Raw genomic sequence first — 17,385 nt, 5'->3', positions numbered from 1 at the left:
TTCGGTGGCAGCATTCCATAGCAGTGAGGGGCTCCTCTGGCCCGTCCCAGGTCAGCCCCGCACCTGCCTCAACCTGTCTTTTGGACCTGGGGCAAGTTACTCAATCCTTCCCCACCCGCTTCTCTTCTATAAAAGGGCAATAATAGGACACTGATAAAATGGGGCAGTTGAGAGGATGACACAGAGGGAGGGGCACCCAGCTCCGTACCTGTATGTAGTAAACAGTTAAACACTGACAAGGACTGTCATCAGTATTTCCATGGAGTCACGAATCTGTGACCTAAATCTGTAATTCAGAAGCACACAATCTTATCTTCACACTGTAGGGTCATGGGTGATGTTTATTCTCCTTTCCGTTTCCCTGCATTTTCTATACTTTTAGATTGAACATATTCTCTTTTTAGAAAAAAAAAAATAAGCGAGAAAAAAAAACACACCCTAGATCTATTTATTTAGCTACATTTTTCTCCATGTCTCAGAGTAAAAACAAAATATTTAAAAGCCAGTTTCATTAAATGCCATAGAGGTCAGCCGCAAGATGAAAATGTCAGGGGCTGGGCAGGACAGAAACGTACCCGACTCAGAAGCAAGAAATCCAACATCCAGCCAAGGTGGCAATTCACTTAACTTCTCTCTGTTCGTGGCTCAGATCTGCATCAAATTCACCCCAAGGTCTATTTCAGCCTGCAAACCCCCATTCCTACACTCGCTCAGAAGGTGACCTCGCCTTTTTCATCACAGAGAGAGACAGTTAATGGGACTTGCTGCCCCGTCTACTCCCAGTGGCTCGCAGGGTCTGGTCCCACAGCCCAAGGATGTCTTTCAGTCCCAGGGACATCCTCCTGGCCTCTCTGATCTCTCTGTCCCCAAAGAAGGATGCTCTTCCCGCAGGAAACACAGCCCCTGCATCCTGTCCTCTTTGGAGAATTTGTTCCATCGGTCACTCTCTCTTCTGGTTCCTTTCCATGTGCCAAAAACACACTCATGACCCACTCTGCATAATTCTTCTTGTGACCCAGCTATGCTGCCAATCTCACTTATGTCTGTCTCTTTTCTAAGACTGGCAGATCTATGGCCTCTATTCTTCTCAATTCCTTAGCATCAGACATCTCCACGTGACCCCCAGACAGTTCTCAGATCCCGTCTCCCTCCCTCATGCGCACATGGTCTCTGCCCTGGCTGCACTCAGGGTCCTCTACGGAGCTTCATCAATACTAACGCCCAGGGCTCCTGATCTAACTGGGCTGATCTGCTGCTCAGCCGCCAGCGTTTCTAAAGCTCGGGGATGAGCCTCATGTGCAGCCAAAGATAAGAACCAATCCCATGGCTACTGTAGGCCACGCTCTCAGGGCCTCTGTGCCAACCCGAACTCCTTTGAGTACCCCTGCATGTCCGGCACACTGCACCACCCTACCCCTGCCCCTCTGGCTGCTCTCCCAGCAGGTGGATGAGGTCAAAGAGAACACTCCCCACCCCCACCCCTGTTTGTGGAGATTTACTTGGGTGACTGGCAATCCTACCGGGCACTTGACCTCTCTCCTAAGCTTTCCTCCCAGGTCTGCACCAAAATCCAAAAGTGTCTGCCATCACCTGAAATTGAGCTCATCTGAAGATGCAGCACCATTTTTATACCCAGATCAACTGCCCTTCCAGGCTTCCTCTTTTTTTTTTTTAAAGATTTTATTTATTTATTTGACAGAGAGACAGCCAGCGAGAGAGGGAACACAAGCAGGGGGAGTGGGAGAGGAAGAAGCAGGCTCCCAGCAGAGGAGCCTGATGTGGGGCTCTATTCCAGAACACTGGGATCATGCCCTGAGCCAAAGGCGGACGCTTAAGGACTGAGCCACCCAGGCACCCCCAGGCTTCCTCATTTCTGACAATGGGACTATCACGTGCCTTCTCTAGAAACCTTGGAATTATCTTTTTCATCTTCTTTGGTCCCCCAACAACACTGGCCAGTCCCAAACTCTCCACTCTCTCATTCCTGTGTTGATACAGAACACCCGGGCAATGCTATGCACAATTTCCCAAGTCTTCCTTCACTTCCTAAACACTCCAGGTGAGCAGGCACAGCCTGAGGCTCACCTTCCTCCTGGCCACCTACCTGCACTCTGCCGGGCCATGTTACCATGACCCAGTGTATTCCAGCTGTTTCAGGCAGGCAACCTACACGGGTTAGGTAGCCACACTACATGGAAAGCAGCCACCCATGGACTATGGATGTGAGTCAGGAGTAGTGAGTGGCTGGGGGGACTGTCACCAAGCCCTGAATCTCTGATTCCATCCAGGTCCCTGGAGGCAAACCCTCTATCTAGTTCTGTGGGGACCAACCAGTCGAACCGGGGCTGGGGCCAGAGAAGACTTTCCCAGGGTGGAAAACTCAGTAAGGAATTTGTCCTCAGCAGCAACGATCTGCAGGTGCAGGAAGAGAGAAAGGAGTGCAGGGCCCAAGCCCCAGAAGGGCAAGAGCACTGGAGGCAGCCCAGGCTCAGCACTCAGTGAAGGACAAGCAGATGGACACACACACGGTCAGAACTGTGCCCCACAACCCACCCTGGCGGGGTTAGAAGTCTTCCGTCACATCGTTCGCAATTCCAGCGGCTATCTATGCTTTCTAATGTCACAAGCATCCCAGTTTAAACACCCCAATACGGGAAGCATCAAGGGCTATGGACTGGCTTGTTGCCTGCATCAGACTGTGGGAGCGGGAGCGGGGAGGGGCCAGGCAGACAGCGGGGGTGCTTACTGGGAGGACCCACGCAGCCAGGCCTGAGAGTCAGTCTGGGGGACCTGGGGTTCTGCGAGGTGGTGAAGAGGAGGCAGTAGTCCACAAAACGGGGAAGCAGGAACAGAGATGGTAGATCAGGCCTCCCTGACTTTGAGAAAATAAACAAAAACTGGCTCCCCCCAAGAGTGAAGACAAACTTGCTGCTCTGTTTACTTCTAACATCTGGCCCAGGACAGCGCAGGGACCGGGCAGCAGAGGATGTGGTTTCCCTGTCACAATCAGGGGCTGCAAAGTCTGACAAAGGAGGAACGTCACTCAACAGAGCAAGAAAAAGCTGCCAGGGGCACCTGGGTGGCACAGTCCGATGTCTGGTTTCGGCTCAGGTCACGATCTCAGGGTTGTGAGATGGAGCCCGGTGTCAGGCTCTGAGCTCTGCTCCATGTGGAGTCGGCTTGAGACGCTCTTTCCCTCTTGCCTGCCCCTCCCACCTCTCTCTCTTTCTCTCTCTCAAATAAATAAATCTTTAAAGAAAGAAAAAGAAGAGGCTTCCATCTCCCCTGCCAACCTCCAGTCTGCCCTTGGGTCCCCCCTGAACAGCTCCCCCACCGTACCCAGACTTTTACCCCACGGTAAGGTGGCTCCAGGGAAAAGCCGTTGGAAGCAGGGAAAGCTTTTCTAGGCACCAGGTCAAAGGAAGCTGTGCTTGGCACGCGAATGAGTGTGCACAGTGGAGCTCATGGTCATGGCAGCCAAATACAAATGCAGCCTAGAGGGTGGACTGCTGGGAGTGACAGAGACAGGCTACTCCAAAACAAATGCACTAGGGGTTACTGGGCCCAGAAACTGACTCGGAGGAAATATGCAGCACCTGAAGTTTGGAAGGAACCCCAGGGGCGGTCCTGTCCTCGCTCCCGCCCAGTGCGGGGAGCTTTCCTCTGATGTCCCACCATGTGTGCAAGGGGCCCCACACATATTCACCGCCCCATCTGGCAGCCTACTTCAGTGCTGAGCAGAGATCTTTGTTAGAAAATTCTTCCTTACCTTGAACACGAACTGCTTCCCTGCAGCTATCCTAGCACACTCCCCACCCCCCTGGAACAGCCAGAGGAGTCTACTCCCTCTGCTGTGATGATGTCTGAGGTTAGGTGTGCTTTTTCCCTGGTGTCTCTCCTCCTGGTTGACCTTTAACCGACCCCTTCCTGAGATGTGGTTTCCAAGCCCAGCACCATCCACTTACTCACCGGCCTCTGTTCTCTCACTGTCAAAGTGCGTCTTTTTTTTTTTTTAAAGATTTTATTTATTTATTTGACAGAGACATCGAGAGAGGGAACACAAGCAGGGAGAGTGGGAGAGGGAGAATCAGACTTCCCGCTGAGCAGGGAGCCCAACGCGGGACTCGATCCCAGGACCCTGGGATCATGACTGAGCTGAAGGCAGATGCTTAACAACTGAGCCACCCAGGTGCCCCTGTCCACGTGCGTCTTAAACACAGCGCCCCCTCCTCCCCGCGCCCCACCCCCCACCCCAGGCATATCCAATTCCGAGGATGTGGTTTGACCTCACAGAGGAAAACAGGGCCGGGACTGGGCTCTTGCATGTGGCAGCCGAATCTTCTGACGGCCTCACATTAAGCCTGTCAGTCCCCAGATCCATTTCATAGTGACTTGCTTACACACAGGGACCACAGCAGGGCATGGCCAGCGAGAAGGGTAGCCTCAAGAATGCCCCTACAGGACAGTGCCAGGGAGGGCCTGAAATGCTGGTTCCTGGGAACCTGAGAAAAGCTGATGTCCTGCTCGGTTGTCTTGGGACACGGGGATGGAAGCTTGGCCGAATGTGGGCTGGCCTGCTTGTTCGGAGGACACACAGCGCTCTCCAGTACACGGTGCTCACAGCCTGGGATCAATATGCCATCCCAGGGGCATTTTCAGTGAGATGGAAACACTAGCTTTAAGTGACTGGGTTTTCGGACCTCAAGGTCAACCTAATTAAAGTGAATGCTCAGGCAGCATGAAAGTATTGATACAGCCCGCGGGTCTCCGTCTCCAGCCGCCCACTCCCTCATTGCTGGAAAAGAGCCACCATCTGAAAAAGCGTCTCGCCACAGCACTGTGAGCAGAAGCGCTGAATTATGAGTGAGAAGGCAGATAGCAGAGTTCCCATTTTACAGAGAGTGAAGCCAAGGTCAAAGATTAGTATGCTCACTCAAAGAGCTGGGCTCCATCAGTGCTCTGACCGTGGGACAGCACTAGAAGTCTCCCTGGAAAGTCCTTAGGGCTGACCGAGCCACGTCATAACCGTTTCCTAATAAACAAGAAACTCTTCGCTCCAGAGAAACAGCACGTGCCACCGTGTTCCCCTGGGACCGTTTCTGTCCTCCTCTGTGGGAAACTGTCGTGTTTCCTTAGATGAGGATTTGCTGTATTTGGAAGCACAGGCCTCCCACCCCTTTGCTCCTGTGGGACCACAGCAGTCAGCAGGCACTCTAACGTCAAGATGAAGGACTCCGGCCTTGGAGCCAGGTGAGTGGGTACAGTCCCATCTCTGGCTCTGTCATTTCTAGCTGTAAGACCCTTGGGAAATGTTCCACCTTCCAAGGCTTGCTTCTTCATCAAAAGGGGACAGCAAAACCACATTCAAAGAGTGAAGTAAAATAAGCCCGCTGAAGTACTTGGCATGAAGCTTGGCTCTCACAAAGCACGGAACCAATGGTAATCAATAACATCATCAGCAGGGGAGACCAAGAGGCAGAGAGAACAAGGGGACACCCTGAAGGAGAAGAATGCTGCGATTCCGTCAGTAGGTCCTAGGGGCCGGCTCCGTGCACACTGCTGTGTGCTGCACTGGTCCTGCAGAGTGTGGGACGAGCACCTGTCTTCCAGCCGGGGTGATGCTCACGGGACAGGTGCTGTGGCTCATGCATCGGGGCATTCTCACAGCACCTAACACGGCGTCCTGCACACGGTAAGTACTCCACAAGTTTTCAGAATAATAAAACACTGCACACTACCCTTTCGGGCAAGCACTGGGAGAGAGAACAAGTTTGGGGGAGGAAATGAGGATAGAAAGGAGGCTGACCTGACCAGCCAGCAGGCAGACCCCACAGCGGATCTGAGCTTGGGGACCACCAAGTCTGAATTCGAACACATCAGGAAAATGGAGGTTAGTTCTGTGATTGGCTTCCCCAGTCACGCTGATATTCAAGTCTATTTCTGTCACTTGATGACAATAATCATGTTCCATTAGTTGTTTTTCCTGCTTCCATCCATACTTTGCAATGAACATTTTTTTTTAAATCTGTTCTGTGGTTAAATCTAAGGAGGGCAACAGTGTAGTATTTCTTTCCTTGGGGAAAAGAAATCTTGGCCTGTGAGTCAGAATTTAGACATTCCATTCGAGCCCAAGCCCAACAAAATGCAACAGATCTTGTCTGATGTGGAAAGTCCAATTCAAATGGAAGACGAGAAACATTTGGAATGTATGAGGCTGAACCACATGAAGTTGCTATTTTTTTAGCAGAAACTATTAGTAGTCAAGTATCAAATATTATTGATCGTCAAATATCAGTAACTTCATATGGTTCCCGCTCATGTTTACAAATAGGTGGTTTATTACTTTCTGGTAGATCTGCAAGCTCAAATCAAACTCCCGAGGATAGGGGCTTTTTCCCATCTTTCTTTAGTTCTTCCCACCACACCCGCCACTGAACACTCACTACATGCTCAATAAATACTTCCTGAGATGGAAAGTATTGCCAGCTAACGATACTTCTGGTTCTCTTTAACAGATGCTTATGAAGCACTGTAAATGCCATGGAGGCAGCCTGGTCCGACAGGAGGGTGGAGGGGCTTGCGGCCAGGTGGACCTGCAGGTTCCTGAACTTAGAAGCATAAAGGAATCTGTGAGAACAAAGCATCTGTTTGCTCGCCAAATGTTTAAGGAGGGCCTTTTGTGTGCAAGGCAATGTGCTGGGTGCTACGGAAATGCAGTGGTGAGAAAAGAGATGGGGGTCCCGGCCTTCAGAAGGCTTACTATCTCAAAGGGGAGGCAGACGGTCACTCAAGGAGTGGCCCCAATACACATAAAATGGTAACTAAAGTAGATGTGACCAAGGGCCTGGCACTCTGACCTCATGAGGACGCTCCATCAGGCTTCCTGGACACACAGACAAGTGGAGGTCTGAAACATACGCAGGCAGAGACTAGACATTCAAAGGAAAGTGGTTTGGAGGTAAGAAGAGTGGGATGAAGAGGTGAAGCAAAGACTTTTAGGGCAGTGAAGCAGTTCTGTATGGTACAACAATGGTGGATACAGGTCATTGTACAATTGTCCAAACCCATAGAACGTATAACACCAAGAGTGATCCCAGAGGTCAACTATGGACCTCAGTTGACAACGATGGGTCAAGGCTGGTTCACAGATTGTAACAAATATACTACTCTGTCTGATGGGGGATTTTGATGGGGGGGGTGGCTAGAACAGGAAGGGGGGCAGGAGGAACAGGAGGTATATGGAAGCTCTGCATTTTCTTCTCTACTTTGCTGTGAACTTAAATCTGGTCTTAAATAAAATAAAGTTTATTAGTAAAAAAAGTGAAAGAAAGAAAGAAAAGCAGGAACACAGGAGAGGAGTATTGCAAACAGAGGAAACAGCAATGTGCAAAGGGCCCTACATGAATCACAGTAAACAGAGTCAAGGTCACTGTCGAGGTCATTGTGGCTGGAATGCAGAGGCCAAGGGTAGAGGTTTAGGGAGAGAGCAGGCCAGGAGAGCCCAAGAATCAAACCTTGTCTCTTTTCCTCTTTGCCAATGGACATTAAAGGCACCGAGAAGCCCACAACTTGAAATGAAAAGTGACATCCTAACCAGGTATGGAAATACAACCTCAGTCGTGGAGTGGGTCTCCTACCCTCCCCAGGATGATTCTCCCCTGCCATCAGTAGCCGAGTGAGCCCGGGGTGAGAACACCCTCCAAACAAGCACTACGGGCTTCTGCTAGAAGACCGAAAGAGACAAAAGCTCTCATCTCGCCCTGGTGACAGTTCTGAGTTGGAGCTCAGTCCGTTCCCACCCCCTGTGTCAACAAGCAGCTGTTGGCAGGGCAGCCCATACCCAAAGCACGGTTCACCGGCACCGGGCAGAAGGAGGAAACATCGCCTCAGGGACCGAAACAGTCACGTGATTCAAAAATACACAGGAGACCACAAGGATCTGCAAAATAGAAAGCCAAGGAGAATCTTCACCACCTCCGGCAAAAAAGCTGCACAGGCTTGGGCAGACGCCTGCCCACCCGCACACGGGGCCCCTAATGCTTCGCTGGGCCACGGCGAAGTTCCAGATTTTTCGTGGTGTTTCCCTGAGACACTGACCCAGAGGAAGAGCATGCACGCTGGGGTTGGAACAAGGCCCCCAAACTGTGGAACAATCTGCTAGCAGAAGCAGCTCACGCATGCTGACGGATAACCCAGACCGTGAGAAAATGGAACAGGATAGGGAGTTCCTTCAGGTGACATGAAGTGTCCGGGATGGCTACCTTCTTCGAAGAAGTCCATACATCTCTCAATCTTGTGCTTGGAAAAACCACACAAGTCTGAGGTTTAAAAGAAATCAGGCAAACAAGTTTAAAAAAAACAAAACCCCCAAAACCTCAATCAACTCCAGGAGAGGCTGGGAGAGAGGAGGGCTGAGTGGACTGACTCCAGGCATGGGGAACTCCCGCCCTCTACGGGTATCTGTCCCAGCCAGTCCCAGCCCAAGGCTCAAGACTGAACACGGAGGACACAAAAGCAAAACCGAGAGCTCTGAGCAAAGGGGGAGGGGCCGCAATGAGTCCTTCATGAAAAGTAGCACTAACCGGCACCTCCAGTCCCAACTCCCTGCATTTTCCTGATGAGCGCTCTGAGGCCCAGAGCAGTCGGCTGGCCTCCACGGAGCCAGTTAGCAGCAGAAGAGGCTGAGCCTGAACAGGACAGCATGACTCAAAGCAAGGTCCTCCCTGCTCCGCACGGCACTGTCACTATCTCCCTAAGCACCAGGCACCAGCTAACAGTCAGGGCATGGGCTTTAGAATCAACCAGATCTGGTTCAAAGTCTGGCTCTACCCCTTACTAACAGTAAGTTTCACGAATCCACTACTCTGTTCCCTTCTCGGTAGGTGGGGACAGCCACCACCACTAATACCCTGAGGGACCCGCTGCTGTGAGCGTCAGAGAGAATGTATGCAAAACGCCTGGAGCATGGATGAGGGCTGAGCAAGGGCAGCAAGGATTTTGTTTCTAGAGGTCCCCAGAATTCGCATTCCTGCAGAAAGCCTTGCCACAGTGAAGCTGTCCCCATCCCCATCCCCCCAGCAATTCTGGGGCTGTGGTCTCCGTTTTAGATTAGAATGTTCTCACCAGCAAAGGCATAAAGGGACCCAGCCCATGCCACAGACCTTTTACTCAGCATGTAAACTTACTTTGTTTGTTTTGAGACTGACTCATCCACCTATTTCTGGGAGGACATACAATGCTTTAAAAATTTAACACACAGTACAAAATTAGAGAATCAATATTCAAACAAAGTCTGTGGAGGATAAACGCTGGGGGGCTAGAAGCTGAAGCCAAAAGGGGAATGTGCTGGGTTGCACGCATCTTACTTTCTGCCTGATTGGAGAAAGCAGCCCCTAGAATCCCATGCGGCCAAGCTCAAATTTGCAGGTCACTTCTTTAACCACGAACAACCACAAAGTGGTGACTGGCAACTTGGAATGCAGCGCTCCTGGACCGCCCCTCCCTTGTCTCCCCAGGCCAAGGGCAGGCCCAGCTCAGGGAGAACAGGAAAGCAGCCCTAATTCCAGTCTGAACCACTCATCACACTTCCATCTACATAATTTCAGATTAAACAACGTAGAGTCAACTTCTAGAAAGTCCTGGGAGAACAATAAAAGTGGTAATAGGGAAATTATTATTCTGACCAAGAAAGGTTTGAGCACAGATTTCTAAGTAAAGATAATAAATTAAGGGCAGTAGCATTATTCCCTTATTCAAACTAGCCAGATAGAAGCCACTGGAAAAAAATGCCTGCATTGATGACAGAGGTGTGCCTTAACTGTGGATGCCTTTTAAATGGCCTGTCACAGTAATGTGACCTGCTGGGGGAAAAGACTTGTACATGTAGCATCAGGGTCCTTATCCTATATGGAATCCTAAACAGAAATAGTTTCCTTCTTTTTGGAAAGAAAAGCTTTCCAAGAAATATAAAGTGGGCCACAGAGGTGGGATTTAAGGTCAGGCATGAGAACATTCCATAGCCCTAAATCCCAGAAGTTGATAACAGTATATCCCAGGAAAAGCAGGGCGAGAATGAAACCAGAACAAAGAGCCCCCTGTGAGCCGCTTAAGCCTGCTATCAGCTCATCCCCAAGGGCTCAGGGTCGTTCTCTGCTGGGGGTGGGGGTGGGGGTATTGATGGCGGCACAGCGAGCTCCAGCCCTCAAGACCCTGCTCTCCAGGCACAGCTCAGGGGCCTGCAGCTTCTGTCAAGCTCAGTTTGCAGGATTAAGTGGAAGGGCCTTTAATCTGCGCCAATCAGGAGGCAGCAGAGGGAGGCCTGGGTGGTGCAGTCGTTAAGCCGTTAAGCGTTTGCCTTTGGCTCAGGTCGTGATCCCAGCGTTCTTGGATTGAGCCCCACATCAGGTTCCTCCGCTGGGAGTCTGCTTCTTGCTCTCCCACTCTCCCTGCTTGTGTTCCCTCTCTCGCTGGCTGTCTCTCTCTCTGTGTCAAATAAATAAATAAAATCTTAAAAAAAAAAAAAAAGGAGGCAGCAGAAAACTCAGTAAACTAAGTCAGAAATGCTTAGCTCTTAAAAAAAAAAACCTCAAAATCTAATCATCTTTAAAAATCTAATATTGAAACAAATGATATCTGGGATTCCCTTCAAATAATGAGAGAGAATGGTGAGGAACACAAATGAAACAAGATTGGCGAGCAGTCGGCCACTATCAAAGACGGACAACAGGTACATGGATTTAATTCTGCTGTTCTCTCTACTTTTGTATGTTTGAGATGTTTCATTCTAAGTAAAAAAAAAAAAAATCAAACAAAAGCAATGTGAAAATGTAAATATAAAATTAAAATCCAGCCAAGAAAACAAAAAACCACAGAGTCCTATAACCAGAGACAACTACTGTTAACGCTTCGTTCTATTTGCTTCCAATCTTTTCTACATTCTTCTTTCTTTTGTTTGCAAAATAACATCGTATGTCTATACTGTTTGTCACTTGCTCTCCACTCCTCTATTTATCTTGAGAATTATTCAAGTCCTTAAATGTCCTCTAAGGTTACGATTGTTACATAGTCTTTCATCAAAAGGTGAGCCAAAATCTGTTTCCAGTATTTGGCTTCTGTAAGTAAGGGTGTGGTGAACCGGGAAGGATGGTATTTCTTATATAGGTGATTCCCAGTAACAAAGAAATTTCCGGATATGTCCCCAAACATAAACAGACAGCACCCAGGAAAAGGAATAGTAAGGGGGAAGCTGCTGGCTCCCAGACTACATAATTTCAAGCATTTATTAACTTTCCAGGTACTTGCTATTGCAAAGGCCATGGTGGGAGGAAATGTCAACAGACATAAAACTGAAACATGCTCATAAAGTTGCCTGTCAGGGAACAATAATTCACACACCAGATCCATGCAAGGAGCTCAAGAAACCTGCCAGCATCTCTGAAATGCCCGAGCCTTGAAATACTATGTTTCCAAAGGCAAGATTTGCATGGGCCTGGGGTGGTATGGGAAGGCTCTGTGGGCACAAGAGTGGATCCGACAGCTTCTCCGAGACCACTGTGCCATTCCGATTACGCTAACAATTAACATAACTAGACATTGCTTGGTTCTATCACTGCGTTCCTTCCCCCAAACCTTAAAGATGATTTTCTCCTCCCAAAAAAGAAAATACACAAAATTCTCAGGATGGAAAGTTGAGAGGGATCTTGTTTTCTCTGCACTATTTGTCCCTGCCAAGAAGTAGATTAGGTGGAATATCTGTGAAGACAATGCCTCATACGATCGGTGTCTGAATGCCAGACAAAAATGTAATTTTTCTTTCTGAAGCAAATCCATAAGTGGCCCATTTTGTGACACATGTAACAACACAGAGCTGAACACACTCTAGCTCAGTTCCATCTGGTCTTCCCGGACTCCTACAAAGCACCGGGAGCCTCTGAATCAGACTGTGTGGCTCTGGCCAGCAGCTGGGAAGGTCACACTGCGGCCATCCTGGAGAGGGAGCCACTGCGAGACCTTCTCTAGGGGTGGCCCCAAGGACATAGTGAATGACAACAGAGCTGCAGTGGGACCAAGAAGAGGACCGAAGGAGACTGTGCTTTCTTCCCATGTTTCCTTCCCTTTATCCCTCCCTGTCTACCATTTCAGTTTTTTATTTCAGAAAGGACAACTGTGGCTCTCTTAGCACTCGGGCAAGGATGGAGTGGAGAGAAAGTGAGTCTGTCACACACTGAACACACGCTCTCTGAGGTCAGAAACTATGTAAGTAGACAACTGAGTGCTTAGCACTTAGTACATGAGTAGCGGCCTCTCCAAACTGAGTCCTGGTCCCCTTTCCCAGCCCTCCCCCAAACACGGGAGTCCCAACGACGGCCCTATTGCTGAGCCACCAAAATTCTCAAGAGAGCATTACCATTTACACACGCTCTATGATGACTATTATGGAAAAATTATAAAAGTGTGTGTTGGGATAGCAAATTCACGATTGATTAAAAAAAAAATCTTTTGTTGTTGTTACAGAGTTGTTTTGACAGTAGAAAATTAGTTTAAGAATAAGTTATTACCTAACAAGTCTTGGGGAGGATATGGAGAAAAAGGAACTCTCATGCACTGTTGGTGGGAAAAGAAACTGGTGCAGTCACTGGAAAACTATAGGGAGGTTCCTCAAAATATTAAAAACATAAATACCATATGATCCAGTAATTCCACTACTGGGTATTTACCCAAAGAAAATGAAAACACTTGAAAATATCTATGTACCCCTATGCTTGCTGCAGCGTTATTTATGATAGCCAAGATATGGGAGCAACTCAAGTGTCCATCCATAGAGGAATGGATACACACACACACACACACACACACAACGGAGTATTACTCAGCTATTAGAATGAGATCTTGCCATCTATGACAATGTGGATGGACCTAGAGAGTATAGGCCAAGTGAAATACGTCAAAGACAGATACCACCTGATTTCACTTATACAGAATCTAAAAAACAAAATAAACACACAAAGCAGAAACGGACTCATAAATACAGAGAACAAACTAATGATTGCCAGAGCAGAGGGCCATGGGGGGATGGGCAAAATGGGTGCAGGGCAGTGGGAGACACAGGCTTCCAGTTCTGGAAAAAGTAACTTCCAGGGATAAAAAGGTCTGGCACAGGGGTCTAGTCAGTGGTATTATAATAGTGCCGCATGGCGGTGGAGGGTAGCTGCACTTGTGATAAGCACAGCAGAACACACACACTTAACGAACCACCATGTGATACACCTGAAACTAATGTAACATCATGTGCCAGTGCTGCTTCAATTAAAAAAAAAAAGTTATTATCAACCTTCCATTTATATATTTCACGGAGATTGGAACCTCTCAAAGCATGAGTTCATTTCTGACCTAAGTCTACGTCCTCCCTCTGGATTCATGTATCACAGAAAAAGCTGGAGAAACACAAACAAATAGAAATGCGACGTAAGGTGACATGCAAGTCTCTTCTTCAGCTGGATTCCCTAATACAGCAACCTCGAAGATTTACCAAAATTGGGCCAGAAAGCTCAACAAGCTCCTATGCACAGGGCTTGAACTTTACTTTTTTCCCCTGAAAAGAAGCAGAAGAGCCTAAAGTATAAACACAGAACAGCTGTCTTCTGGCAAAGACAGTGTCCCATCGCACACAGCCGCACCCCGACACAGGGACATGCGCCAACCCCGACCCATCACCGAGCCCCAGCTGATTGCACTGCTGCAGATCTCCTCGCCATCCCTGAGCTCAGCCTCTGATGTAAGAATGGACAGGAACCGCAGGCTGGGGTGGCTCAAAATCTGCCATCTCCTGCAGGCGGTGCCAACACCCGCCCACACGCAGGGATGAAACCAGAAAGAAAATTACCTTGCAGACAGCTGCCTGGAGAACTGCGTCAAAGCCGCCCTCGGGCGCATCGCGGTTCCGGGACACCCTCTGTTTGCGAACCTCCTCATTGAAGCTGTCAACTCTGTCTGTGAGAGGCAGCAGATGGCGGAACCCAAAGGACGGGACGCAGTTTGGAAATAACTTGTAACTGGAGAGAAAGAAGAGAAGAGTCACTTTCCAGCACTGTAGGTAAATCTTAACCAAGTACTCTGTCTGTTCATGGAGTGTGTTCATGGAATGCCTCGAGCGGCACTAATCAATATTCACCCAGCCCCTACTGTGTGCCCCAGACACAGAGTGGAGCGCACCAAGAGAAACAACACGGTTCTCACTCTACAAACATCAAGGCCTAAGCTACAGGAAAGTCAGCACATCCAGGCTGTTAAGTCAATGGAATGGAAAAATGGTTCAAAAAAAGTAGAGATATTAGGAGTTTACTGTGGTCAGAGGATAACGTCATGGAGGAGCCCTGCCGTGGGCCTTGAGAGATGCAGGGGACCAGTGGCACGGGCACCGTGGTCTAGGCAACACAGCAGGGAAGGCTCCTTTGGGCTGCGGAAGGCAGGCAATGTCAAGTAAGAGCAGCCTGAACTCATGGGAACCCGCTTCCCACATCACCTCTACTGCCGCCGTATGCTTAGGGTCACATAACCCCTTTGTGCCAACCCACTCAGAGACACTGCGACATCCTGGCACACGAGCAAATGTTAATGGAGCAGGAACGAAAACATGCTTTCTGCTACTTCATTCATTTGTAAATATTGCAGTGATAAATAATCAGCTTTCCTAAATGCGACAGAAATCATTCAGAAACTAACCACCTTCAAACGGAAAATTAGATCTGGCAATTTGGGAAGAGGCAAGGATGGCATCTCAATAGCAGGTGAATGCCGCATCTTTCTCCGGCAATACTGGACGATCTCATCTGCAGTCTGTAGTAGAGATCCCAGTGTTAGGAGTTAGCTGGACAGTGAGGCGGTCAGGGCCAGGGTCTCCGACAAGAAGATACGGAGTCAGGACGGCTAAAATAAAACAGCATGACATCCTGTTTTGCAGCTTAGACGGGACCGCACTGACATTCTGCTTTGCAGCCTTTGCAGAAATGACTTCTGCAAAATGTCCTAAAATAAGACAATTAACCACAAAAGCATTTGTCAATATCACGGGCAAGGGGCAGTTAAGACATAAGCCCCCAGATGTCAGCAAAAAAGACCATCAGCACGTGGACATTAACCTAATAGGGAGACAGATACATGACTGAAGCCCTGATTGGCATGACTCAGCACACCCTGACTGCTTAAGAAAGTTCTGCAAAAGACCTCATAAAAACCCTCAAACTTGGAAACTCCGAGGGCAACCCACTCGGGTCCCCCTCCCTCTCTGGGAGCTTTGTACTCTTGCTCAGTAAACTGTTTTGCTGCCCACCACTCTCTGTCTGGTCTACCTCTTCATTCTTTGAAGCGGCGTGACCAAGAACCCAGCACTGAGGGGACACAAAATCCCGTAGCACCAAGTGGCCCCACACCTGCAGGGAGTTAGATCCCAATTATGGATCTAGGAGTCTCACCTTGACATAGGATGAGAGGCCTTATACTGTTTCACAAGTGGATTCTCTAGGGGAGAGGGGGGACGGTCCTGGCCACAGGGCAGCATGCATGCAAGAGCCCTGTGGCAGGAGAGAACACAGGGAGCCCAAGCACAGGAAGGCCAGTGAAGCTGCAGGGCGGGGAGCGAGGGTGAGGCTGGGCCAAGGGGAGGCTGGGAAGGCAGACCTAAAGAGACTGCGAGGTTTGTGGCCATGTTAAGGAAGCCTCTCTTTCAGAATAAAAGATGAAAAAAAAACCACTAATGGAGAGGCATGGGGGGAAGGCTTTATAATCCAATTTCAGCCGCGTGCATGGGAAGGGAAACAGGCTTAGCAACTGCTAGGGTATCCGGCCTAACTGCCGCCAAGCAGCAGCAGCCAGAGCAGGTCTGCACAGGCTCCTTTTCTCCAGGCGAGAGACAATCTCTAGGTTTCTAAGAGGCCACCCCATTCTTCCGCGGGACCTGCCGCGCCGGCTCTGTCCACGAGTCCACAACAAACCAGCTCTGCACAGTTGACCCCATGGCCAAAACGGCCTCAGCTCTCCCTGGACAGGGGGCAGGAGCTACACGCTTCCCTTTGTTTCACTCCCTCCTTCTTCCCCAAATCTTCACCTGCACCTTGTGCTTTCTAGAACCCAGGCCACCCAAACGTTTTATTCCCATCTCATTCTGCCATGAAGAAAAGGCCATGGAAATTATATTCCCGGCTGGAAGAAGGAAAGGAGCAGAGGTCCCGTCAGTAGTTCTTAAAACTGGACAAGGGACAGATGCAGGAGGAAGTAACCACACACCGACTCCCTTCCTCCAAGCTGCTACACCCTTCTGTGTGGTTCTGGTCCACCATTTAGGACTTCAGGCGTGGGTTTGTCATCCCAGTTGATCGGTGGCTTAAGGAAAGGGAGGAGAGGAGAATAGCAACTGTCGTGCAATGAGAAAGCCGGAGAAGCTGTGAAAAGCTCACCAAAATGAGCTTAGCGTTTTTTACCTTTTTCTTTCGTTCCTGCTAGCAACATTAAGTAGATATATTTTTACCTGGAGAATTACTATTAAATAAGCGGGAACTAGATAATGTGTTTGCCAGAGAGAAGGCTTCATGGCACAGAAATTCCTATAATCAAATCAGTCCCCTCCTAGTGAGAGGAAAACGGCTTTGTCACACAGATCCCACTGAATGTCTCACAGTCACTAAAATATGATGTCCTCTGCGACTAGTTATTTCATTTAACCCCTGGAAGACCTGAGAGAACTGAAGGTCTGGGTGTTTGGGGGTCTAGTGCTGGGGAACGCCCAACCCCCACCCTGCATGTGCCTGGAGAGCCCTGTTTAGGGCCATGTGCGGGCAGTTACTAAATTGAGCACTATGAACCGAGAAGATAAATGAAGTATATAGGCTTAAGCTGCCTGGGAGGAGCATGTACATATGAAAAGTGATCGCAATTTTGAAGACACAAGGTCCAGGCCAATCCAGAAAACAATCCAAGGCTTCGGGACAATATTATGGGATGAACTGACATGGAAAGAGCTCCCCTCTTACTCTAAATATTTAGAACTGCTGGATAACATAAAATTTTTCAAAATGTTAGTACGTAAATGTTAATGTGGAAGTTTAGGAGGGAAATCCCAGGTGCCAGAAAGGAAGGGAAAAAATCGTTCAACAAATGAGCACACTTAGGAGACAGGTGGGGCTGGAGCGAGAGCTCAGGCCAAAGAGCTCCCCGGTGTGCCACGACCGGGCGGAGGTCCTAAGGGCTGGGGGTGGGAGTCGAACAGGGATGCATGAAGCCCTGGAACGGGGCTCTCTGCAGAAAGCTGAGCACTACAAAGAGCTGCCCTGTCACCAAAATCAAAGATAAAAATTCCAGCCACTAGCCTGGGAAAGAAGCAAAGAAGATCCA

General features: G+C 49.1%; 1 protein-coding gene across 2 annotated transcripts in view; it reads right to left on the bottom strand.

Moving 5' to 3' along the window:
- ITGB5 (integrin subunit beta 5) overlaps nucleotides 1-17,385 on the bottom strand; it is a 118,830-nt gene that overhangs the window by 60,221 nt on the left and 41,224 nt on the right. For both annotated transcript variants that reach the window (XM_045812743.2, XM_045812741.2), the window contains exon 5: nucleotides 13,883-14,051. In XM_045812743.2, the coding sequence (XP_045668699.2) occupies nucleotides 13,883-14,051 (169 nt within the window). The remainder of the gene's footprint in view (nucleotides 1-13,882; nucleotides 14,052-17,385) is intronic.

The sequence above is a fragment of the Ursus americanus genome, chromosome 4, assembly GCF_024610735.1.
Source record: "Ursus americanus isolate L20-20 chromosome 4, mUrsAme1.1.p, whole genome shotgun sequence".
Taxonomy (NCBI): domain Eukaryota; kingdom Metazoa; phylum Chordata; class Mammalia; order Carnivora; family Ursidae; genus Ursus; species Ursus americanus.
The sequence above is the reverse complement of the archived record's forward strand: the minus strand, read 5'-3'. Positions and strand labels throughout refer to the sequence as shown.